The sequence below is a fragment of the Aotus nancymaae genome, unplaced genomic scaffold (assembly GCF_030222135.1).
Source record: "Aotus nancymaae isolate 86718 unplaced genomic scaffold, 86718_ANA_hifiasm-v0.15.2.pri h1tg000006l, whole genome shotgun sequence".
Taxonomy (NCBI): Eukaryota; Metazoa; Chordata; class Mammalia; order Primates; family Aotidae; genus Aotus; species Aotus nancymaae.
The window spans coordinates 68,539,018-68,566,180 of NW_026988417.1; the positions used below are offsets into that span (position 1 = coordinate 68,539,018).

Genomic DNA, 27,163 nt, shown 5'->3' on the forward strand with positions numbered 1-27,163 from the left:
CGTTCTCCCATAGCCTTCAGTTCTTCCTCTCTCTTAGCATTCAAAACCCTTTATTGTTATTACTAAGTTAATATTTAATGTCTCTGCCAGATTAGACTATAAGCTTCATGAGAGCAGGAATCTCATCTTTAGCCCCAGCACCTAGACCAGTGTCTGACTCTGAATAAATAAAAGTCAATACAGAATTATTAAATGAGTGGGTAGTCTAAGGAACTCAACTTGTTCTTGATGTTTCCTGGTTCCTTTTCAAACTGCTGACAAATCATCCATCTGATTATCTGTTCTGGAAGTTTGCCTAAGACTAACATCAAGCCAGCAGAACTTTCCATTTTCTATCTGTGAATGTTTGCAACCTTATTCATTTGGATTCTTAGTTCTCACAGCCTCTCTTGTTAAATTGTCAGCCCTTCAAAGACTGGGACCATGTTTAATTTGTTCTTTTTTTTTTTTCATATGATACCCAGAAAAATGTTCTGCCCAAAGTGGAGGTCTTTTCAGTGATTAAATCATTTGGCAAGTACAGCCTTCTAAGAGAATAAATTATTGGTTGGGGTTATTATAATTTAATGATAATCACAAACACTCTCTTTCACAGGCCAGGCACTGTGGTTGGAGCTGTATGTCAATTATCTCCTTGATATGAAACCAACTTAAGTGCCCATTGACCAGTGAGTGGGTAAAGAATATGTGGTATATATACTCCATGGAATACTACTCAGCCATAAAGAGAAATGAATTAATGTCTTTTGTAGCAACTTAGATGGAGTTGGAGGCCATTATTCCAAGTTAAGTAACTCAGAAATGGAAAACCAAATACCATATGTTCTCACTTGTAAGTGAGAGCTGAGCTATGAGGACACAAAGACATACAGAATGATATAATGGACTTTAGAGGCCAGGGGTGGGGGAGGTTGGGAGCGGGTAGGAATAAAAGACTACATATTGGGTGCAGTGTATACTGCTCAGGTGACGGGTGCACTAAAATCTCAGAATTCACCACTATAGAATTGATAAAAACCACTTGTACCCAAAAATACATTAAAATTTTTTAAACTTCTAAAAAAAAAAACAAGCATCTCCTTAATTCACAACATTCCTCTGAGGGTAGTACTACAAGTCCCACTTTACAGACGAGACCCGTGAGACTTCAGCAAGTCTCAGGGACTCACCACAGTCACCCGGCTAGCAAGAAAAGGAACAAAGACTGGAATTTTTCCCAACTCCAAGGTCCATGTTCTTAATCACCTGTGACAATCCCCTCTCATACCTCCAGCAGCTGATGGAGTCTTTCAGGAGACCGACTGGATGTAGACATATCACGTCCATCTTATAGGCAATATGGTGAATCAGGAGGAGCCGTGAAAGGAAGACTCACTAAGTTACTCTCCCAAATTTTTATGTTTGCTTAGACAGTGCCCATCATGATCACTAGGGAAGGTCGTTTCCTGATTCTTCTGCCCTTGCCTCCTGGACAAAAGTAGAGCACAGAAGCAGCATAAACCCTGGTTGGGCACCAAAGAACAGTCCCCACCCGTCCACTGCAAACCACGGGGGTCCGGAAGCCTTCGAATAATGCCCCCCCACATCTTGTTCGCTTTTTAAGTAGGTAAGCTGCACAGAGCGAAGCACTGTTGCACATTTCTGGACTGTTGCTTATTTCTCTTGCAGAGGAAGACCCATATACACAACTAAAAGGCACTAAGATGGGAGAAGATTTAAGGGATTAGAAGGATGGTGAAGGCATGGTTGTCCAAAATCCCCCTCTGGGGAGAGATGATTGATATCTGGCTGTCATTACAAGAAGCTTCTGGTTGACAAAAACTGTCTGGTATTTCCTTGCTGATTTCTTACCCTCACACCGCAGGGAATCAGTCACCAGTAGCCTGATTCAGGTAATTTGCATTTGCGGAGTGGACCACACCTGATCGCTGTGGGCCTCCCTGCTAATGCAAATTACCTGAATCAGGCTGCTGGTGACTCACCCACTCCCCTTTAAAGCAACATCAGGTTCAAGGCAGTGACTGCTCAGCGCAGAAGCCATGGCTCGCAGACACTGCTTCTCCTACTGGTTACTGGTCTGCTGGTTGGTGGTAACTGTGGCAGAAGGTAAGGGTTTTGCTTTTGTTCTACTGTGGGTCCACTAATTAATAAGCTGTACAAAAAGACAAAATTGACTCCATGATTGCACATTCCCATAAGTTGGAAATATTTACCTCAGCTTCCATCAACTTGTGTGGTTAAAAAGAAGGAGGTTAGATTTTGTCATCTGAAGACCTTGGTCCTTGTCTCAGCACTAGCTCTGTGACTTTAGACACGCTTAACATCTCTGAGCATCAGACTCCTCATATGTGAGTGACAATATTAATAATATCCTTTGTTGTGGGGTTTGCAAGGATCCAATGAGCTATCATCTGTGAAAAACTCTTCAAGCTAAAAACACTATACAAACACTAGTTATTATGGTTACAAAGCTAACCATTCCACCTTGAATTACAGCACTGTCCACTTTCTATCTCTAGCAGCATATTAACTTGCACATGGTGGGTATTTAGCCTTTGTTCATTGCTTTAATAACATCTATTGAGCTGCATTTTGGTGCCACAGAGGTGGGCACAGGTTTCTTTCTTTAGGATTATATTAGATTCCATTTCTCAACTCTTCCTATTCTCTTTCTTTGCTCCCACTACAAAAATGTGTCCTGAGCCTTAGAATTGGTTTGCAAATCCCTAGGGAAAGGAAAGAAAAAGCTGGGGAAGGGAGGAAAAGCGGGAAAGAAAAGAGGAGGAAATCTTGGGGAGCCTAGATCTAATCTTTTTTTCACAGTTAATTTTGATTCCAAAACTAGATGCTGTTTAGGGAAGAGGGACCTAGCAGTCAGAGTCCTTTGCCCCTTTCACATGTCTTGGGGAGGGGGCTTTGCAGGGGCTCAACCAAACCCTGCTTATGCCTGGGCAGATTCCCTGTTCCCATCCCTTAGAGCTCACAATAGACAGGAGAGGGGGAGAGACATCAGAGCTGGTCGTGAAACACTCAGAGACCCCCGATCCAACCTCTGCACACACTCTGGCAATCAGGGGACAGGGCACAGATTATGAGCAAAACCTGCCCCCCAAATCCCAAGACAAGGCCTCCAAGCCTCACTTGCTAAAAGTGACATCTAAAAGAAGCATCATAAAACAGAACTAGTTGCCTGCCACCTTCTCTGCAGAAAGTGTTCCGCTCTTCAGGAGGCTTTGTAAACATGTAGCTAAACAAGTTATAAGATTAGATAATTATTTTATTCACATCTTAAAAACACCAATTGAGGCAGGGCACGGTGGCTCACGCTGGTAATTCCAGCACTTTGGGAGGCTGAAGCAGGTGGATCACCTGAGTTCAGGAGTTCGAGACCAGCATGACCAACATGGAGGAAACTCTGTCTCTACTAAAAATACAAAATTAGCCAGACATGGTGGTGCATGCCTATAATCCAGCTACTCTGGAGGCTGAGGCAGGAGAATTGCTTGAACCCCAGAGGCGGAGGTTGCAGTGAGCTGAGACCACGCCATTGCACTCCAGCTTGGGCAATAAAAGCAACGCTTCATCTCAACAACAACAAAAAACACCCATTGAAACAGATTTGATTTCCGAATTTGGTTCACTTTTCCTCGCAATCCCTCGAAGTCATTCATATGTAGCTTCATTCTATCCCAGCAGCCCTGCTTCCAGTTCGTCATTCATTCACACACACCCTGGGTCTGCCCGACAAGGTTATGTGTGCATCTCCAAACTCACCCTCTTCTCGCTCCTGCATGGCAGCAACCACAGCTGCTCCCTTCTCTTGCTTTCCTGTTAGTTGCATTTCTGCTTTAAGGCACAATATTTAAATGCCACTGATTTTGCCTTTACAAAGTCTTTGTTCAGACATATAATTTTAAAATTGCAATCTCTGTTTCTGAAACCTTTGAATTCTTACAGCTATTTGTGCATCACCTACTGCACATATGGCATCTGCTCTGCACTGCAGATCCCCGTCTTCGTAGCATCTGCCTGCTCCTTGAGCTCAGGCTCTTAATCTCAATCATCTCTGCATTTGCCATAGCCCCTAATGTAGTAACCTGGACATGTTGAAATGACTTGACTCACAGCATAGAATTGAAAGAGGCCTGTGTGATACTTTCTAGGCTCTGATTTTTTATCTGTGAAATTAGAGATTTGACCAAGATAGTCATTCTGTGAGTCTACAAAATAAATTGAGTTTTGCAGTTATTGTGAGTCAATCAATCATAGAACTTATTTTTCTTTCTGGCTTAAGTCTGAAAGCACATGAGAATTTTTCTAAGACTCCATGCACCACGTAAGGGAAGCATTGCACACTTAAACTTCAAGTATAAAGCTTACTTCTCTTCAAATCAGTGTAGTTCACTGCAAGCCAGCTTTGTCTGCCCAAATAACCACAGAGTATAGGTAATTATAAGAAAAGGTCTTTCATCATTACCTTTTTTAAAAAAAGTACTTGTTTTTAAAGTAGTTGTTTGTATGCTATGAATTTCATGTCTAGACTATGATAAACCACCTTAAAACTGACATTCAAATTCCAAGCAATATTTTGCCTTCTTCTATTATACTCTAATTTTTTTTTTTTTTTTTTGAGATGGAGTGTCCCTCTGTCACCCAGGCTAGAGTGCAGTGGCACCATCTCGGCTCACTGCAACCCCCGCCTCCCAGGCTCAAGCAATTCTCCTGACTCAGCCTCCCGAGTAGCTGGGATTACAAGCATCTGCCACAATGCCCAGCTAATTTTTGTATTTTTAGTAGAGACAGGGTTTCACCATGTTGGCCAGGCTGGTCTCAAACTCCTGGCCTCAAATGATCCACCTGCCTTGGCCTCCCAAAGCACTGGGATTACAGGTGTGAGCCACCACACCTGGCAAATTTTTAATATAAATTATTATTACAGATTTTCTAGGACTGAAATACTCACTGAACTCCATAAAAATATACAGAGAGAAACATTCAAGGTCTGCCTGACCATTCAATTCATCAAGTATATTGATGCTCAAGTATTTACTGAGCATCACTATAAGCCAGGAACTATTCTAAGTGCTGGAGACATAGGCAGTGAACAAGAGTCAACAGTCTCTGTCATTGGGAGGTCCTATTCTTTTTTTTTTTTTTTGAGACGGTGTTTCTCTCTTGTTACCCAGGCTGGAGTGCAATGGCGCAATCTCGGCTCATCGCAACCTCTGCCTCCTGGGTTCAGGCAATTCTCCTGCCTCAGCCTCCTGAGTAGCTGGGATTACAGGCATGCGCCACCGTGCCCAGCTAATTTTTTTGTATTTTTAGTAGAGACGGGGTTTCACCATGTTGACCAGGATGGTCTCGATCTCTTGACCTCGTGATCCACCCGCCTCGGCCTCCCAAAGTGCTGGGATTACAGGCATGAGCCACCGCGCCCGGCTGGGAGGTCCTATTCTAATAACATGTGTCCCAGTAGCCCTATCTTTAATGCACAAATTTTATGGGCCTAAGAAAATAGGGCTCAGGCTAACAGAATGTTTTCATAACATTGAAGATTAGTAACAGTAGCTGATACTTATTAAGGGGGGACTGTATGTCCAGCAATGTTCTCAGCACTTTACACATTTTATTTCCAATAACACTCACAAGGGGATGATGAGATGGGTAGTATTTTTTCTTCATTTTACAAAGAAGGAAGATGAGACTCAAAGAGGTTAAGGAATCTATCTGTGTTCACCCAATTATTAAATGGCAGAGCTCAGAGAGCCTGGCTCTAGAGCCTATCCTTTTAAACACTTTGCTATTCTGCCTCTCAAAATGTTTTTAATCTGCATTTAAATATTTGACCTACTTTGGTCTTATTAAGCTTGCAGAAGAGCTCTCGTCTTTGACATCCAGTGCCTTTGATAGCATGTCAGTATGTTACATAAGGGGAAATATTTGCTTATTATTCAACACACTACTCCTGAGAGGGAGGAACTTGTTAACTTTACAATTATAGAAACTGAGATTTCTCTCAGTCAATTCAATTGTACTGTAGGCACTGTGCTAGGGACGAGGAGGCAGCAGTCTACAAGATAGTCACGTAGAGCAGGAATATAACCACTGAATAATAATCACACAGCCGATGAATATGATGAAAGTGGACTCACAGGGTACTATGAAAGCCCAGCCTCTGGGTAGGAAAGGCCCTCCCTGACCAAAAAAAAAAAAAAGAGGGGGTGGGAGGGGGGAGAAAGAGACTTGAAATCAGATAGGAGTTTGCCAGGCAAAGAGGACAGAGAATGGTGCTCTCGGCATCTGCAACCACCTTCTCAGAAGCCCAGGACAATTGATGACTTTTGCCAAAGTAGCTTTTGTAGAGTGGAGGAGGCAGGGTCAGATTCCAAAGGATTAAATAGGGGGAGAAGCAGAATCAGAAGGTGTACAGATTTTAAAGAGAGAGGAGTAGGAACCAAAGAAGTTCATGGCAGATTACCTCAGCTTTCTCTCTGGAATATGAAGCTAATTAATCAACTTAGAAAGGTAAAGAGAGCTTCAAACAAAATTCTTCAGATAAATGAAGAATAAACATTTTGAGGGAAATTTGAGGACATAGCCAAGGTTTTGAAGATAAGGAAGAGAGAATAAAGAGAAACAAAAGAATGAATGAGCAGTGTTAGATCAGCTGAAGTTAGAGACCGTAAGTGGCATCAACCCACTTTCTCAGATGTGTGGCCCTAACTTTGTAAGATGTGACAGGTTCCCAAACCAATCACTATTGCTCCCACATTTTAGGACACTTGGACTAGCTAACTAGTGACCTGATAAAATCACCATAGGTCTAGTTTGCTTGGAAGAATGTGGTTTTATGTGGTCCTGCCCACATTTCTGGGTAAGTGACTGAAGCAAGCTTATACCTTGATCTTACACCCTTGGAAATTCCCAGAAAAAGAGAGCACTGAACACTACTGGACATCCCAGAGTCAGAGGAAATCTGCCTTGCAGGCTGTAACACCCAATTGTTAGGAGAGGATTTAGAGAGTAGCTTCAGGTTTCTAGAAGTGAGATGAGCACTAGAGGCGGTGGGTGGTTTTTAACAGCTGGAGCACAGTTAAACTGTGGCACAGCTCAAGGCCTCACTAAGCATGAGCTGACAGCAAAATGCCAAGATGGGGCTTAAAACAGAAGCTAGCTTCTTTCCTAGCGACTAGATTCTTGGCAGAATGTCTTCCTGTAAGGTTCAGAAATTACCAGAAAAAAATGACTAATGTGGGATTTCGTCATTTTCTGTAGTTTAAAGTGTCTCAATCTAGTTTCAGTATAGAATTTCAATGTACTGTGAGTAGATACGGGAGAAGGGGTTGGTATTTTGTTCAAGGAACAGACACCCATTCAAGCTAGCTTTAGAGACAAGTAAGCTGGAGATGTACTGATTATTATAAGGATATCTCCAAGAAACTTAACTATAGCTAGGGCTCCCTGAAAAGCCAAAGACTGGTGGGGCATGGTGGCTCATGCCTCTAATCCCAGCATTTTGAGAGTCCCGAGGCAGGTGGATCACTTGAAGTCAGGAGTTTGAGGCCAGCCTGGCCAGCATGGTGAAACCCATATCTACTAAAAATACAAAAATTAGCTGGGTGTGGTGGCGGGCACCTGTAATTCCAGCTACTCAGGAGACTGAGGCAGAAGAATGGCTTGAACCCAGGATATGGAGGTTGCAGTGAGCCGAGAATGTACCACTGCACTCTAGCCTGGGCAACAAATCAAGACTCTATCTCAAAAAACAAATAAATAAACAAAACCACCAAGGCTGGCTGGGCGCGGTGGCTCACGCCTGTAATTCCAACACTTTTGGAGGCCGAAGCAGGCCGACTGAAGTCCGGAGTTCAAGATCAGCCTGGTTAACATGGTGAAACCTGTCTCTACTAAAAATACAAAAATTAGCTGGGCATGGTGGCACACGCCAGTTATGGGTGTGAACTACTCTGGAGGCTGAGGCAGGAGAATAACTTGAACCTGGGAGGCAGAGGTTGCAGTGAGATCGCACCATTGCACTCCAGGCTGGGCGACAGAGCAAGACTCGGTTCAAAAAAAAACCAAAATAAAACAACAACAACAAAAAAAAAACAACAACACCAAGGTTGTTGCTCCCAACATCACTCTGTTAGCACAAGGCCTCTAGTCTCTTCTTCTCTCCCAGAGGCCTTCCCTGTTTTGCCGCTTCTATGTGCAGACTGGCTTCTCTGCATTCTCAACATTCCACAGGCCAAAACCAGACACTCAAGCCCCCTGCCCTACACCTTCCACTGCCGTCTTCCACGGTGGTGGCTGGGTTCTCAAGTGAGAATATGATTGGTCACTGACCAGCCAATGAATGAATTGAGTGTCTATCAGAGGTCCAATCAGCCATAGCCAGAAGGTGTGTAGGACTGACCTTTCCAGGGTTCATGGATGAAACAGAATATGTAGGAGGGACCATGGACATAGGCAAATAACAAGCCATTCAAAACAACCAAGAAATCTGAATTCAACTGTCCTGAAGGAGAGGGGAATCTAGTCCTTTATAAGTGCCTCAGTACTCTCAACTTCCTGTGGGAAGTTCATTTTATTTATCATCATTTACACCGGCAGCCCTTTCCAGGCTGTATATATAAGCCTCTAAGGGAGTGAAGGAACAATATTCTAAAGGAAAGATTACTTTTTCGTAGCCAATTCGATTCAATGATACAGCCAAGGAAGACTATGACACTTGAGTTTGATTTAAATTTCTTCTCAAAAAAAATTGCATCCTGGTTCTTAGTGTTTTTTCTCCAGCTGCTTGTAGATGGCCCCTCCCTTCCTCTAGGGAATTATTTTACTGCTTGGGTAGTTGAAGCAGAACTTTTTAATTAATGGCCTTTGGGGGTATTTTTATTTTCTTAACATTAAGTTCTTTTTTTTAACTGCATTTTCTTTCTTTAGTTATAATTTACATGCAATAAAATCCATACATCTTAAAGGTACAGCTTGATCACATTTTACACATGCCTACATATAAATGTGTGTATGTGTATAAACATATGTGTGTACGTGTGTGTACACCTGTGTGTGTATACATAGAGATATGTAGATAACCCTATCTGTGTAAAAACCACCCAGATCAAGACATAAAACATTTCTAAAGAGTTCCTGGCTACACTTTCTGCTAAAAAACACCTATCTGTGCCCTAAGCTGAATTATTATTTGGACTTTTTTTAACTATAGTTTTGCTTGTTCTTGAACTTCATATAAAGGGAGTTGTACAGTATGCACACTTTTGTGTCTAAATTCTATTGCTCGACATAACATTCATGGGATTTACCCATGTTGCTCTGGATATTAGTTCTTCCTTTTCATTGCTGAGTACTATTTCATTGTATGAATATACAGTTTCTTAATGCATTCTTCTGTTGATGGACACTTAGATTGTTTCCATTTAGGCTATTATGAATAAGGCTACTGTGAACACCCCTGAACTAGTCTTTTTGTAGACATAAACATTCATTTCTCTTGCGTAAATTCCCCACCATGGAAGTGCTGGGTCATCAGGTGTGTCTATGTTTTTTATTTTATTTTTATTTTTTTGAGACAGAGCCTAGCTCTGTCACCCAGGCTGGAGTGCAGTGGTGCATTCTCAGCTCACTGCAACCTCTGCCTCTCAGGTTCAAGCGATTCTCCTGCTTCAGCCTCCCGAGTAGCTGGGATTACAGATGCATGCCACCACGCTTGGCTAATTTTAGTAGAGACAGGGTTTCACTGTGTTGGCCAGGCTGTTCTCAAACTCCTGACCTCATGATATGCCCGCCTCAGCCTTCCAAAGTGCTGGTTTTACAAGTGTGAGCCACCATGCCCAGCTTTGTGTTTCATTTTATTGAACGCGGGCAGTTCTTTCAAATATACATTGAGACCTCTCTAATTATCTCTTCCCATCTTTCTCCTCTGCCACTATTCTAAAGTATCCATCACCCTTCCGCTTCTGTTACCAGACCTGTTTCCTAACTTGTGTTTTCCTCTCCACAGCACAAGAAGAGGTATTTACCCCTCCTGGAGACTCAGAAAATAATGCAGACCATACCGACTGCCAGATCTTTACACTCACCCCTCCACCCATCACGAGGAGTCCAGTAACAAGGGCCCAGCCCATCACAAAGCCACCCAGGTGTCCCTTCCTTTTTTTTCCACGAAGGTTTCCACAAAGGCCCAGAGTCCATTTTCAGTTTCCAAACAGACCTTTCCTCCCTTCAAGGTGTAACTACCGTTTTCCGTTCCAGCCATTTTATTGGCCACACCGTCGCCTTAATCCCGGTAGATATTTCCTCAGAAGACTCCAGAGAGGAAGCTCATCTGAGGAAATCTGAGAGAGAAGAGAAACCCATACTGAAGCAAAAAAAAAAAAAAAAAAAAAAAAAAGCCAATCCTTCAGAAAAAGCAACAATAAGATTTCTGTTTTATCTTTCCAAACTAAAACTATCGGATTTGAACATTAAGTATCCTAAACACCACTGACTAGAAACTGTTCTCTTTGTCAGCAGTGAAGATATTGGACCACAGGTTATTGATATTTGCAAAATTGGACAATATATTTTTATCCTCAACTTCTTATGGTCAAGCATATTTATGCAAATAAAACCTTAAAATGGGTAGCTCCAGTAATTCCTATCCATACAGAGATGCTGAAAGAATCCATCTCCTCCTCTAAATTAAACAGCATTTAAATAAATTGAGATCATTATAAAACACATGAAGACACTGACAACATCATTTTTATATTCATTGGAAAATGTACAGAGCAAGGTGCATTTACAAAATAAACTTTAAAAGAAATTATAAAGCTTAAAGCAATTAAAAAGTTATGGGGGGTCTGACTGTAGATAATACTTTGAAAATATAAACTGACTTATCTAACCTAAATATTTTTTTTTTCTTTGAAACAGAGTTTCTCTCTTGTTGCCCAGGCTGGAGTGCAGTGACACGATCTCAGCTCACTGCAACCTCTGCCTCCCAGGTTCAAGTGATTCTCCTGCCTCAGCCTCCTGAGTAGCTGGGATTATAGGCACCTGCTACCACACCTGACTAACTTTTTGTATTTTTAGTAGAGACAGGTTTTCACCATGTTGGCCAGGATAGTCTCAAACTCCTGACCTCAGGTGATCCACCCGCCTCGGCCTCCCAAAGTGCTGGGATTACAGGTGTGAGCCACTGCCCCCAGCCCCAAATAATTACTTTTAAACTATAGTATCTAAATTTACTTTAATGTTGACTTCTTAAACAACTGGTGTGAATTAATTTGATAAGTTTCTCACTGTTTCCCCTGTTATCATTAGATAGATGCTGGCTAAAATGATATACTTCTTCTCAAACTTTTAACATGATTCCAGGTTCAAAAAGCCTGGTTAAACTGCTTCAAGAATATTCTGGTAACTCTATAACTCTACAGTCATAAGTTCACTCAACCTCAGAAGCTTGTATTCTCAGGATGCAATATGAGAAACAAATCCCACAGATTGCATTCATTGGTTATTTGTTTTGGCCCCTCTGTAAAACACAGCTTCCTGTTTATGCCACTCATCTTGCCCATAACATAAGAACTTCGGTTTCACGTATGTGGTCAGCAGCTTGCACTTGTTCCTCCCAAGAACTACGTGCAAAAGTTGCTGTTGCTACTGCTGCTACAAAAACAGAAAGAAAAAAAATTAGTACCAAGACATGACAGGACTTTGGGAATGGTTGCCCTGGAAAAGGAAAGAGATAAAATCATCATGTTATGTTTCTTTGCTTTATTAAAATGATTTAAAAAAAAGAAAAGAAAAAAAGCTATTTATTTCAATCACTTTCTAGAAAATATTCATTTTAAGAACAGATTTTTGCTTCCAATTTACAGGTTTCAATAAAAAAATCTATTTGAAAACCTAATCAGAAAACAAAACAAAACTATATTTTAAAATAAACCCTACCTGCTCTTTTTTTTTGGTTAATGGGGACATACCAGAAAAGGGCCAGCTTCGGGCAAGCTTGAAGACAGATAAAGGTTTGCATTTGAAACCCACCTCCCCTTCCGACTCTCCTCCTTTATTCTGGCATGCGCACCGCTCACCTAGATACTCCGTGTCCTCATAGTGCCAGCAACAGCCAAAAATTAACCTACCTTTGACTGGACTTTCTCTTCCCAAATGTTGGAACTTTTCCAATTCAAAGCTTGACTGTTCTGAAATTTAGTCCTCAAAGGCCTTGCTAGGTAATATGTAAGCCTCAGGTAAACTAAGACAAACTAATGATGGATGAACAGCTTCAATGTATTAATCACTGCATCTAATCTAGAAGGCAGGCTACTCCTACAGTGTTTCAGAGTAAGGGCCTGACTAGGTAAAATTGCTTTATTCCTCACCCTGAAACATGCAGAGAGTATGAGAAGCAGCCCACACCTGCATTAAAAGTATAGACCTAAAAGTGCAAAAGGCTTATTTGGGGGGAAAATATATGCTTTTGTGACTTAGAAAATTTTGTATCATTCCTTTGGATTCATAAAGTTGCTTTTTAAATACAGAGATTCCTAGCAGGTTTATCAAATTAGAAGGATAACGTGGAATCACTAATACCTCCAAGTGAATTCGTTTCTCAAATGAGTTCCTATCAACTAGCTCTTTTTGAAGCAATGGGAGTCTGTGGGAAGAGTGTAAGAACTCTTTAATGCAGGTTTGTTTTTGTTTTTGTTTGCTTTTAGACAGGAATTACAACAATAATATTGTAAGTTTAAAGTTCTAATTATGCCCAAAACACATAACCTGAATCTAATCATCACAAAAAAAACTCAAATTGAGGAACATTTGCAAAACTGACATCTTCAAAAATGTAGATGTCATGAAAGACCAACGTTAAAGGCGATTAAGGTGGCATGACAATTCAGTGCAACACCTGATCTTCAACTGGATCCTGGAGTTCAGAAGGGGAGGGAGAGATTGCCATAAAGGACATTTTGGCATAACTGGGACAACTGGCAAGTTTTAAATTTGGACCATGTATTAGGTAACAGTATTTTGTCAACATTAAACTTTCTGAATTTGATAATTCTGTAAGAGAATATTTCTGGTCTTAGGAAATAGATGTTGAAGCATTTGAGGGTAAATAAGTATGATTTCTGCAACTAAATCTCAAAAGATTCAGGAAAAATATGCATATACATGCAGATATATGATAGACAGATAGATAGATAGGAAGTAATGAACCACATGTGGCAGAATGTTTTTACAGTTGATGTATCCGAGTAAAGGGTATATGGGAGCTGTTTGTACTATTCTTGAAGCTCTTCTAGAGTTTGACATTGTTTCAAGAATATTTAAAGAGCATTATTGAAAACAACACAAAAAAGTTAATCTCAAATGTATCCATGCCCTTGAAGATAAGTTAAAAATGAAATCTCATTCCCACCTTCCCACACTAACAACCACCTTTCAGCGACTCACATTGGTTATAAGAGTGATGGCAAAAAGACTGGCTGTGCTGAAACTCAGCTGAGCACTATTATTTGGGGAAGGTTAGTTTTTAATGTGAGGAAGAAGAAAAAGTTTATCTGGAAGTCTGGGTGCAAAGGAAGAAAGTGAAGAAATGAGCTCGCATTAACCTCCCACAACCACCACCACCAGCCGGGCCCTTGGATTGAATTTGAGCCTCCACAGTTGGCAGTGAGCACCAGAAGCTGATGTCAGTGTCTTAAGAGACGTTGGTGGCCTCTGAACATAACAGTGCTGATTTGGGGTCAAGATGACATAGTGTGGCACAGATTTGAGGAGGGGACCATTATCTCCACCTCTGCACAGAACCCACTCCTGCTCTGACACCTGCAAAACAGCAGCAACTTTTGGACAATTAGGAAACAGCAACACCTTATATTGAACACCTGTCTCATCACAAGGGCTACTGTCCACCTAAGCAGTGAGGAAGTGCCCTGCAGGGCTTTGTGAGCAGCACATGCCAACAAGAGACAGCTTAGCCAGAAGGATATGAAGGATATGTAGACTGTGTGGGGTCTGCTACTCAACAATTGGTTTGTGACACATTTAAACCATGGTCAACAATGGAGTTTGCTAGCTTCCTGATTAAAAATGAAAAATTTTTAAAGAGGCTACTTGTTCTATAAATGTTACCTCATGTCATATGGAAAATTATTTGAGGAGGTCTGTTAGTTTGCCAGGGCTGCTATGACAAAATATCAGACTGCGTGGCTTAAACAACAGAAATGTATTTCTGAGGGCTGGAAGTCTCAGATCACAGTGCCATCAAGGTTGGTTTTGATGTAGGGCAGGTGAGCCCAAAAGTGGGGGTTAGCCTGCGAGGAAAGAATTCAAGGGAAAGACAGAGGTAGAAGGAAACAGATTTATTGAAAAGGCAGTGTTACAGCTTTGTGATTCAGGGCTACCCCGAAGGCACAGAGTAGGACCTCGGGGCAGTTTTGCAGTCATATTTACACCCACTCATAAGTGGATACAGATTAAGGTGTGATTTATGCAGAAGTTTTTAAGGAAGGGGTAGTAAATTTTGGGTCACTGGGTCACTGCCATGGAAAGGGGCAGTCACTCCTGGGTGTTGTCATGACAATGGTAAATTGACGTGGCACACTGGTGGGTGTGTCTGATTGAAGGGTATTGAAGGGGGCTTCCTTTTCACTCTCTACCCCCATTGTAACTAGTCCTCAATCTGGTCTGATGTGTAAGCCCCGCCTCTGGAGTCCAGTCCTGCTTCCTGCTTCAGTTTCCTCTGAGGCCTCTCTCCCTGTCTTGCAGACAGCCACCCTCTTGCTTCTCTTCAGATGGTCATTTCTCTGTGTACATGTGCCACTGGTGTCTCTCTTGTGTGACTAGATTTCCTCTTCTTATAAAGACACCAGTCAGATTGGATTAGGGCCCATCCTAACAGCCTCATTTTAAATTAATCACCTCTTTAAAGGCTCTATCTCCAAACAATTAAAGGCTCCATCTCCAAACAGTCACATGGTGAAGTACTGAGGAGGCTAAGGCTTCAATATATGAATTTGGGGGAACATACTTCGGTCCACAACAAGAAGTATCCAATTTTCATAGAAGTAACGACAAACTTCCAGAGCAGCTACGTAATCTAGAGAAAGCTGACTCTGATTCTAAAGAAAACAGGGTTACAATATTCAAGCACTTTTTTTTTTTGAGACGCAATTTCGCTCTTTTCACCCAGGCTGGAATGCAATGGAGCGATCTCAGCTCACTGCAACCTCCGCCTCCCAGTTCAAGCAATTCTCCTGCCTCAGCCTCCCAAGAAGCTGGGATTACAGGGGTGTACCACCACACCTGGCTAATTTTTGTATTTTTAGTAGAGATGGCATTTCACCATGTTGGCCAGGTTGGTCTCGAACTCCTGAACCTCAAGTGATCCATCCGCCTCAGCCTTCCAAAGTGCTGGGATTATAGGTGTGAGCCACCACACCCGGCTCAAGCACTTTTATACATAAGAAAAAATAGGCCGGACCTGGTGGCTCACGCCTGTAATCCTAGCATTTGGGGAGGCTGAGGTGGGTAGATCATTTGATCCCAGGATTTGGAGACCAGCTTGGGCAACATGGCGAAAACCCATCTACAAAAAAATCCAAAAATACAAAATTAGCTGGGAGTAGTGGCATGTGCCTGTAGACCCAGTTACTCAGGAGACTGAGATGGAAGGATTGCTTGAGCCCAGGAAGTCGAGGTTGCAATGAGCCATGATCACACCAGTGCACTCCCACCTGGATACCCTGTCTCAAAATAATAATAATAATAATAATAATAATAATAATAATAATAAAAGAAAAAATAGGCCAGGCATGGTGGTTTACACCCATAATCCCAACACTTTGGGAGGCTGAGGCAGGGAGATCACGCAAGTCTAGGGGTGTGTGCCTGTAGTCGCAGCTGCTTGGGAGGCTGCAGTGAGCTATTTTCACACCACTGTACACCAGCCTAGGCAACAGAGCGAGACCCAGTCTCAAAAATGATAATAATAATAAAGAGAACCATAACTTTTTCAAGCACAGAGCTTTTTTCATTTAGTTTTGCAGTCAAATGTAAGTAGAGATCAGATTCCTATAGGAAGCTCCAGGCTTGTTCTAAACAGCAGAGAGAGAAACCAGTCAAGGTGGGAGATATGAAAGAGTAGACACCACTGAACAAGGTGTGTGGGGCAATCAGTTCTATAAACCTCAGCAATGCGTGGGGTCATCATCAAGTAAAACCACTGAGGTGGCCGGGCATTGTGGCTTACACCTGTAATCCCAGCACTTTGGGAAGCCGAGGTGGGAGAATCACCTGAGGTCAGGAGTTCAAGACCAGGCTGGCCAACATGGTGAAACCCCATCTCTACTAAAAATACAAAAATTAGCCGGGCGTGGTGGCGCCTGTCTGTAGTCCCAGATACTCAGGAGGCTGAGGTGGGAGAATCTCTTGAACCAGGGAGACGGAGGTTGCAGTGAGCCAAGATGGCACCACTGCACTCCAGCCTGGGCAACACAAGCAAAACTCTGTCAAAAAAAAAACAATCCACTGAAATGTGACAAAATACTCTAGACTGAAAACAACACAAATGTCCACCTGCAGTAGAATGGGTAAATCCATTGCTTTTTTTTCCCTACACTAGAATGCTGCACAGCAATGAAAACCAACAAATTACTACTATTCATACAGAGATGATTCTCACAGATTTCATACTGAGTGAAAGAAGTCAGTCACAAAAGAATACATACAGTAAGATTCCATTTTACATGAAATTCAGGAACAGGCAAAACTAATCCATGGTGATGGAAGCCAGAATATTGATGACCTTGGGTTGAGGAAGGGGCAAAGAGAGAGAATGGTAGAAGCTGGAAGCAGTTTGTATCCTGCTTGGTCTGAGTAGTGTATACATTTATAAAAATCATCATGTTATATACGTCAGATTTATGTATTTTACTAGACATCAGTATATACTAATTGGAAAAATTTTAAATGCTGCAGTGTACAGGATATTGGTAAATGCACACTAATTATAGTTGTAGCTTTTGTTTGTCAAACAAGCATTTGAATATTCTGTTGACTGGTAGTTACCAAGGCTGTATTAAGTAGGGTTTCCCTGAATATTTTTTAATATGTATCGATAAGCATTTGTCCTTCCCAGGGTAAATTTAAACCAGAAATCTTTCAACAGTCTTAAATGTAACCCTACACATCATACAGTTGGCTAGCCAGAAAACCACAAAAACAAAGATACATTCCAAAGAGAAAATCTCTCTCTCAGCTTCATCATTGGAAAAATGTAGACTGGACAGTAGGAGTTCAATGATTTGTGTAGAAGGGATCATCACAAACAAATAATCACCGCTGCAACCTTTGACATGGATGTCCAGGTCTTTCGAGTGGCCTGTGGGACCTGGCCTACCCACTCCCCGTCCGCACCCTACTTCTCTCTGAACTCACGTCACACGACTCTCTTCCTTTCTCACTCCACTTCACACACACTGTCCTCCTCGCTGTTTCTCAAACTAGCCAAGCATACTCCCTCCTCAGGGTCTGTGCCCTTGTTGGTCTGCCTGCGCTTCCCCCAGATATCCACATGGCTCCTTCCCTTTCTTCAGGACGTTCATAAAATTCCACCACTCAGTTCCCTGGCCACCCTATCAAAACGTGCAGGCAGAGACCCACCTCCTCTCCCTGTTCCTGGCTTTTTTAGACCCACCATGTTTGACATTGAAGCATCCATAGGTATTCTTTCTTATGTTTGTTTGTTTGTTTTGAGAAGGAGTTTCGCTCTTGTTGCCCAGGCTGGAGTGCAATGGCACGATCTCGGCTCACTGCAACTTCCGCCTCCCTGGTTCAAGCGATTCTCCTGCCTCAGCCTCCTGAGTAGCTGGGATTATAGGCGCCTGTCACGTTGTCTGGCTATTTTTGGATTTTTAGTAGAGATAGGGTTTCACCATGTTGGCCAGGCTAGTCTCAAACTCCTGACCTCAGGTGATCTGCCCCCTTGGCCTCCCAAAGTGCTGGGATTACAGGCATGAGCCACTGCCACCGCACCCGGCCATTGTTTGTTATTTGTAGAGATTTTTGTCTATTTTGCTCACTTTTTTTTTTTTTAGAGACAGGGTCTTGCTCTGTTGCTCAGGCCAGAGTGCAGTGGCGTGATCACAGCTCACTGCAGGCTCAACCTCCCGAGCTCCAAAGATCCTCTCATCTCAACTGGGACAGAGACTACAGGCATGCACCATGATGCCAGATCAATTTTCGTATTTTTTGTAGTGATGGGGTTTTGTCATGGTGCTTTTAAACTCTGAGCTCAAGCAATCCATCTGCCTCAGCCTCCCAAAGTGCTGGGCTTACAAGCCTGAGTCACTACATCTGGGCTTTGTTCACTTCTTTATCCCCAGGACTTAAAACATGCTCTGCAATCAGTAAATACTTGTTAAATAAATGAATTTTTAAACATCCTGTTATCTAACCCTATTTGCTTCTACAATCAGTTCACATATATCAGGGGAAGCCTCAAGATTTGAAAATCTTGATCAGGTGCGGTGGTTCACACTTGTAATCCCAGCACTTTGGGAGGTCAAGGCGAATGGATCACCTAAGGTCAGGAGTTCCAGACCAGCCTGACCAACATGGTGAAACCCTGTCTCTACTAAAAATACAAAATTAGCCGGGCGTAGTGGCACTTGCCTGTTGAACTTCTTTGTTCAATAAGAAGTGAACAAAGCCCGGGTGTGGTGAGTCAGGCCTGTAATCCCAGTTACTCAAGAGACTGAGGCAGGAGAATCACTTGAACCCAGGAGGTAGAGGTTGCAGTGAGCCGAGATCGCACCATTGCACTCCAGCCTGGGCAACAAGAGCAAAAAAAAAAAAAAAAAGATTTAAAAATTTTCACCCAGAAAAAAAGAATTATTGAGGAGAGAAAGATAAGGCACACATGTCTCACCCAAATAAAATAGTTCCTGGTCATCGATGTACGGTTTCAATCTCCTTTCATGACTTTTTAAAATAAATTTCTCTTTTAAAATGAATTCTGTTTCACTGTAGATGCAATTTTCTCTCTTTCAGGAGTCTGTTGCAAGGTAGGTAGGAATGGCAACCAGAGATAGAGAACCCTCCAATTCAATTGCCAACTTAATTTTGTAATTCTCTCAAACTTCTATTAGCAGGATCGATCACTCTCTCTTTTTTAAACTGAGTCCAATTCTATTTCTAAAACCCGTCCTCCAGGGCCAGGTCAAGATTCACAGGTTTCCTTGGAAGGCTAATTATTTGAGATAGCACTTCAAACTGTCATTCTTCAAAGATCTCTTCAACAAGCACAGAGAAATTGGTTTTCCACCAGCAAAATTTATTTACTTCCTGGATTATGTTCTAAATAAAAAGATTATTACATGTTCTGCACATAATAATTTTTTTAACTTCTTTAGAAACATCATTCACAATTTACTCCACCTGGAGAATTAGATACTTACCCTCACTCAGAACAGAGGTAGATTTCATAGAGTCATAGCAGTAAAAATTTGCTCAAAGGGTATTTTAAAGTTCTTTGTCTGTATTGGCAATACATTTCTCCTTTTCTATACTCCCTCTTCATTTTTTTGGTGATTTTGTTTTTCAAGTCAACATGTTGAGAAATATATCAAGCGTTTAAATTTTAGACACAAAATACATGGCTTATTTTCCCAAAACAACATTATACCCTGCACTTTTTCAGATTTGGAATTTGAGTGCACTGACGGCTGACTTAACACACACATTAACCAACTGCTTTAAAGGTTGGAAATGTGTCTGGGGTTGCACCGTGCAAACTCCCTATGCTGCACTCCAAATATAATCAAGAAAGAAAGCCAGTGCTAGTGCAGACTAATCTTCACATTTCCAAGCATTATGAAGATTGACTTACATTTTGCCACTTACACAGACATCACAATTGAAAACCATGTTTCAAATTAATTCCAAAGATGTTCAGAACTCTTATTAGCCTGGTATACCTGGAGGTAAAATTTTTCCTTCCACTCTGCCTTTACCCATATGCCAACATTTCATTTTGTGAGGAAAATTTACTTTCATAATTCTCCAACTTGTTTTTCTTGTTCAGAATTCTCAGTGAAGTCCACAGCTCTTTCCCACCACCCCTATGCTCCCACCAGCTAGACCCCTGCCTAGCCACTGGCTTTGCCTTGCTGATCTCTGAGTTACCAACCACCTGCTAACATTAGGGAGGCCCTGACATAATCGCAGACTGAGGAAGTCAAGTGCATTGGATCTCTTCTGCTTCCTAAACACCTAGGCACCTGCACTACTGGAGTGTTTCGCTAACAACATTCACCCACAAGGGGGCGCCCCTCCACTAGCCGTGCTGTCTGATGGCCTTTTACAGTTCTCCCTGGCCAAGCCTGTGTAGTTCAAATAGTTTGAGCACTCCTTAACACTGTGCTCTTTACAATGGAAAAAGAAGACCATTTATTGAATACATGGACAAAAAGAAACAGATAATACCCCTCAGCTAAAATTTGTCGTAGATTGTAGCATTTTTGCCCTTGGGAAGGATATGGCTTGCAGTGAGAGGGGCTTTACTGCCACCTCCTGGATCACGGCTTGTCAGCACAAGGCAGTCCTGGGCAGAGCCAGGGGAGTAGGGTGTCATCCCAGAGAAATGGATGTCAGGTCAACGGCGCAATCCCAGAGCTCAGATCTTTCATAACTTTCCTTAAATAATTCCTGTCCATCCAAGCAGAACTGGCTTCTCTTTCATCCCTCTGCCCCAGGAGGGAGATGTGCTAATCTCTCATTGACTTATTTCCTCCCAAAACCCAGTAAAAAAAAGGGGGACCTTACTATCTTACTTAAGACAAGTGTAATTTAAAAATACATTCTGGCCGGATGCAGTGGCTCACACCTGTAATCCCAGCACTTTGGGAGGCCGAGGTGGGCGGATCACCTGAGGTCAGGTGTTCACAACCAGCCTGGCAAACATGGCAAAACCCCATTTCTACTAAAAATACAAAAATTAGCCAGGCATGGTGGTGCACGCCTGCACTCCAGAGGCTGAGGCAGAAGAATTGCTTGCACCTGGGAGGCAGAGGTTGCAGTGAGCCAAGACTGCATCACTTCACTCCAGCCTAGGCAACAGTGTGAGACTCTATCTCAAAAAAAAAATAAAAAGTAAAAAATTCTTCTGGCTGTGTTGCATTTCTCAAAAATCATTTTTTATCCACAATATGTTTTGAGCCAAACCATATTATCTGAATCCGGGTTTTGCCTTGTTGTCAGATATAGGAAGACCATCTACAGAGGGAAGTCTCTGATACTCAAACTAAAATCTGCTTTACCTTTTTTAAAGACCTTAATATATTTTATTGACAGAAGCAATTCAAATGACCAATATATATTCATAAAAGAAATGAGAATATGTGTAACCTCAGTAGTAATCAAGAAAATGTAAGCCAAAGCAAGATAAGTTTCTCCCATCTATCTGGCCAAAATGGAAACTATTAATATCTAATGTGAGAACATTTTTTCATCTACTGTTGGTGAGAATATAAATTAGTACAGTCTTTTTGAGGGACAATTTGGCAGATCTGTCCAGATCTAAAATGAAGCATTCCTTTTGCAGCTTCAAAAATGTCCATCTCTGGTTAGCACTGTGATTGTTTCTCCAATGTTCATTCTGTGCCTGCCCGGCTCTGTGGAAGCCATGTGGTTCCATGGGTGGGCTGCTATTGGCCTAAGTCAATCAGTATAATCAAATTTCCCTTTGCTCTCATTATTAATTCAGGGAAGGGAATTTAACAGAGGCCCAAGATCCAAGCCCATCAGTGCTTGCCACTCCCCTGGCTACTGTGATTGATTCAGGGATGACCAGTATCCAAATTCGGCTCAATGACAATGAAGTGCTGTTTAATGGCTGGGGAAACTCCTTGCCTCCTCCTCTGGAAATAAATGAGGAAGCATGTGGCTCCAGGAGTCTAAGCTCTCAATGTTATATTATCTAAACAGATTTTTAAAATTAATTCCAGCTCTAAATAATCATAGTCATATGTTTATTTCAACACTCATGGATCTATTATTTATTAAGTGACAGTGAGTCAATTCCTTAAGTTTTCTAAGTCTATTATCTTGGCTATAAAACATGAATAACATTCCTACTTTCATATGGTTATTGTTACTATTGTCATTCTAGAAATCATGGTGCTAGATGGTATGGAACAAAAACAGATAAATAAGGCTCCCCATCTTTATAGATACTGAGAATTTAGTGAGGCAGTAACACTGGGTATTGTTCTTGCCTGTGTACCTTCAGAAACTAACCCTGACTCTTCTGGTGGGTTGAAGAGCAACTTAACACCTTTCAGTAAATGGCTTTTCTAGGTAAAGGGGGAAAAAACTAGTTGGGAGGATAGGTATACATGTAAACAAAAGGAGTGAGAAGCCAAGGAAGATAACTAAAAACAGGTTCGGGAGGCCAGGCATGGTGGCTTATGCCTGTAATTCTAGCACTTTGGGAGGCTGAGGCAGGAGGATCGCTTGAGCTCAGGAGCTAAAGACCAGCCTGGGCAACATAGTGACATCCTGTGTCTATAAAAACTATAAAAATAAAATAATAAAACAGTTTGAGGAGAGAAGTGACCAATTAAAACATTATTTGGGGGGGTCAAGGGATAGTTTTAAATCCTAGCAGCAAGATTAATGAAGATAACTTTCCAGGTCTAGAGCAGATGAGGTAGCTGGATGGAGGTAAACCGATATCAAAGCTGTTCTCCGGATTGACAGGAAACCCTACCCTAGCTTAGGGAGAGGAAAACATGCTGAATTGAACCTTCTTATATGTTCATGTTATTCAACAATACATTTTCCAAAATTTTACCTTCTTCACTTCTACAGGAGATGACCCTGAGTGCCAAAGTAGAGAATACAAAAATTAGGAAAGTGCAATGGGCAAAACTAAATTTTCACTGAAAACAAAGAAAAATGCTGTTTTGTGATGGGTTTTTGTTTTAAAGAAAATTTTCAGAATATATTCAACATCAGATGTCCACAAATATCTATAAACACAAAGCTCTAAATCACAAGTGATAACATAAGGTACTTACTTCTCAGAGGGCATATTAAGAAAAAATATTCTGTACATTAACTACAATTCCAAGTTATTTCATGTCTGAAGCTATCAAGAGAAAAAATAAGACCCTTGAGAAAACAATGTGAGAACATAATTTTTTATTCATATAGAGGAGTGTTAAGCACCTGCTTCTAATGCAAAAACAATGCAAAACAACAGAGAAAAATCCCTTTAGTCCAATTCACTAAGACTAGCCTAAAGCCTTAGGAGCAGTGCTCTGTTGCTTCATTAATTCCCTGCCCATGGTTCAGTTATATAGAGGAGGGCTTAGAAAACAAATCGATCGTATTTTTCAGCCTAGTCTGATATATAGTGTATTACAGGTCCAGCCTTACACTGCAGCACAGCTAAGATAAAGGAACCAATAATGAGAGTCACATAAGAAAACACATTTTCTATGTTCCATTTCAATGGGAAGTCAGATATTCTAAGCAAGCAAGGGATTCTAAGTCAGGAAAACCAGGTTCTGTCACAACTTTTACTAGTTAGTCTTTACAAGACATGTTATTTTATGACCATGCTGCTATATCAACAGCTATACAAGAAAATTAGCTTGCCACCCCTACCTCCAAAGTTTTCCAGAAGAAGAATTAACAGATTTCAAACTTATTTGCTAAATACCATACAGTGGCATATATATTATTTATAGTATCTTTAATTAAATAAATCTAAATTTAAACCATCTATGGCACTCAGTAAGATAATATTTATTATTTTTTAAACATACATACACACAGCAAGCCCACTGCTCCCACCAGTGCATACACATATTCCCTATTAGTGTGTGACAAAATCAGATCCTTGCAAAGACACTAAATAACCTTAAACTTAAAAAAAGGATCATTTGGTTCAATATCTATTATTGCTGATGATTATGATTACATCAACAAGAATCACTGAAACCAATTTGCAGAATCTTCTTTTTCTAGTAGTTCTGCCACGGTTCTAATTAGATACAATCCTCAAGTCATAACTTTGACTTATAGTAAATAATTTTTACTTCCTTAATTCTAAAGTTCAAAGGTGTTTTAATAGGCAGAAGATATCAAAAGCTAGCATAAAAATTGGAAGGTAATTGATCCTAGAACCTCAAATATTGAGCAGATCTTTTCACACTGATCTTCACAGAAAAATAGTATTGAAATAAGCTGAAGCGCCATTTGGCTTGAAGTATTACCTGCTTGCCATGCTGCAGAATCTACTGGCAGTTTTTTTAAAAGTAAAAATAAAATAGTAACGTTTTAATGTGAAGGCTATTAATGCTGATACCCTAGTTTTTTCTGCATGTTAGCCATACTAATGTAGTCAAACACCTGGTCACAGATTAAAAGTAGAGCTTTTAAATCAAGACCAAATTTTAATTTAACCACCACCTATACACTTGTACATTGAAACCCCTTATTTGCCTCCTCTTGAACGTCCTACTGTTTTGAGGCTTAAATACCCAAGTCACAATTTCAATACTAAGTTCCTCAGAGTAATAAAGAAAAGTTCTATTTAAACTCCGGCTAAGTTGCAGTTAATGGTTTTTGGGAAAAAAAGCAACACACTAATAATTGGTTAAGGCAAAAAACTCACACAAATTCTGGTTCCCTAAACAACCATTCTCTAAAATGATAAATACAGAGCGTGACTAGAATCCCAGAAATCTAGAACCTGTAGCCAACTTGGCTTATTCCTCCCACCTAAAAAGTTTTGCATTCATACCTTGGAAAAGATGTGTGGAATGTAGGTAAATGATTTTGCACCGTGGTGAAAAGCTTTTGAGAAGGCCTTAGTGTTTGAGGTCACAAGGAGACAGGAACTTCTCTGGATTCTAGTATCACCCTTAAACTACCAGGCGACAAAAGCAGAGTCCATAATAATGAACATTCCCTCCCCAGAGCCTCTTCAGTTGGGCAGTTCAATAGCGATTGGTCCACAGAAGAGTAAATCAGTCCTGATCAATTCTGTATGGAACATTAGCACCAGAATCTTACAATACAGAGAACTACCCAATGCCAGAGTTGTAGTAAGTCATTCAAAAGAGAAGGTTTCTCTGTCAGGCTTGCATTAGTGTGGTTCTTAGAAGATCATCATAGTGGCCAGAGTCCTATAATATAATGATAGAACATCAACAATAATTACTGAAACCAAAGATACACATCTACCCACGGACAGCAGTTACATATTCTCTTAATATCTAGAAGCAAGTAAGATTTTTAAGTGTGTTTTCATAGTTAAATTCGGCTAAAGCAAACAGTTTCTCTTACTGATCCTAGTTTCTTCAATTTTCTTCAACTGATTGTAATTTTTATCCCCTACCCCCACCAAACTCTCTCCTAAATAAATATACACATTTATATAGAAAACACACAAAATTCAATGTATGAGTAACATGGCCTTTTTATAACATTTCTTTCTGTTCCCCTTTTTTACACACTTTTAATCATGGGTGACTTAAAATAAACAATCTCCTAACAGTAAATACACATTCGTGTAACAAGAACCATATCACTGTTTTTCCACTGGATATATCTTGATATAGCATCAGTGGATGTGAAAGGTGATGGGATAACAGTTGGGGAGGGGCACTTGTCCAATCTTCCTTTGAAACATTTGGAAGTCTTTGTCTTTACTTCTTCTAGAAGGCCTTTCTCAGAAAATCAGGCAGTTCAGAAGGAAATGATCAAAACTATGAATCTCTCCTCTTGGGATATCAGCACTCTTGCTGCAAGAAGATGTCATCTCAAGTGCAAGAGCAGCATCTAAAAGCACAGAAGAATATACCACCAACTATTTTACACAAAGTCTTTCTAAAACTTAATTTCTTTTTCACTTGCTTTCTCACACATATATATACTGATAATATTGGTGGGTACTATGTAGTTTAAGAAAATCTTATATTTCAATTAGATGTATCAAAAGCAAATTTTTAAGACAATGTTTAGAATAATTACTGATCAAAACTATCATGTGTAACACATATCTCCTTTTATGCAAATAGTAACTAATTTTGACAAAACACATGCAAGTTTTGCAGAGCCTCTAGTTTACACAGTTTGTATGAATTAGTTTTTCATTGTTCAACATGAATTAACTCAAATGAATGCATTGCAAAGACTCTTCCAGGGCCTTGAAAGGACCTGTGCGAATGAAAGATCAAAACTAAAGCTTTGTTTATTTCATAGTAAATTTACCTTTGATGTTGCAGATGCTCAAAATTCTTTGTAAAGGTTAACAGATTAATTAATACAGTTATGGGCTGGGCATGGTGGCTCATGCCCGTAATCCCAGCACTTTGGGAGGCCAAGGCGGGTGAATGATCAAAGGTCAGGAGTTTGAGACCAGCCTGACCAACATGGTGAAACCCTATCTGTACTAAATATACAAAAATTAGCTGGGCATGGTGACACACACCTGTGATCCCAGCTACTCGGGAGGCTGACACATGAGGATCGCTTGAACCCAGGAGGCGGAGGTTGCAGTAAGCCAAGATTGCACCACTGCACTCCAACCTGGATGACAGAGCGAGATACCGTCTCAAAAAAAAAATACAGTTATGAGAATGTGGGATTCTATCATCAGAATATTTTACATAGTTAATGAGATATTAAACATCGAATAACTTACTTGAGCAAATAAATCATCACTCAGAAACGTCTGACTGGCCAGGCACAGTGGCTCATACCTCTAATTCTAGCACTTTGGGAGGCCAAGGTGGGCAGATCACTTGAGCTCAGAAGTTCAAAGCCAGCCCAGGCAACATGGCGAAACCCCATCTCTACCAAAAATACAAAAATATTAGTGGGGTGTTGTGTCACATACCTGTGGTCCCAGCTACTCGGGAGGCTAGGGTGGGAGGATTGCTTCTGCCTAGGAGGCAGAAGTCGCAGTCAGCCAAGATTATGCTACTGCACTCCAGCCTGAGCAATGGAGTGAGATCCCATTTAAAAAAAAAAAAAAGTCTGATTTTTGTTTTGGTTTTTTTAATACTAAAAAGTTATATTTAAAAGGAAGGCAATAATTTGGTACAGCACTGATCTCTCTTTATTGGGAAAAGTATTG

The 27,163-nt window shown here is 40.9% G+C and overlaps 2 protein-coding genes across 3 annotated transcripts in view; one reads left to right on the forward strand and one right to left on the reverse strand.

Moving 5' to 3' along the window:
- The first annotated feature begins 1,966 nt into the window (after positions 1–1,966).
- ODAPH (odontogenesis associated phosphoprotein) lies at positions 1,967–10,738 on the forward strand. Its single transcript, XM_012446993.2, has 2 exons — positions 1,967–2,106; positions 10,022–10,738. The coding sequence occupies exons 1-2, from the start codon at positions 2,040–2,042 to the stop codon at positions 10,357–10,359; spliced, it is 405 nt and encodes a 134-aa protein (XP_012302416.2). The 5' UTR covers positions 1,967–2,039; the 3' UTR covers positions 10,360–10,738.
- A 12,461-nt stretch (positions 10,739–23,199) lies between these two features.
- CDKL2 (cyclin dependent kinase like 2) overlaps positions 23,200–27,163 on the reverse strand; it is a 50,670-nt gene continuing 46,706 nt past the window's right edge. For both annotated transcript variants that reach the window (XM_012446930.3, XM_012446929.3), the window contains one exon: positions 23,200–25,863. The gene's annotated coding sequence lies outside the window, so the exon portion shown is untranslated. The remainder of the gene's footprint in view (positions 25,864–27,163) is intronic.

What these genes read in the sequence shown, in the direction of transcription:
- ODAPH (XM_012446993.2), top strand. Translation starts at nt 2,040, where the DNA reads ATGGCTCGCAGACACTGCTTCTCCTACTGGTTACTGGTCTGCTGGTTG. An exon ending in GGTGGTAACTGTGGCAGAAG is followed by an intron (nt 2,107 to 10,021) that starts GTAAGGGTTTTG and finishes TCCTCTCCACAG; the next exon opens with CACAAGAAGAGGTATTTACC.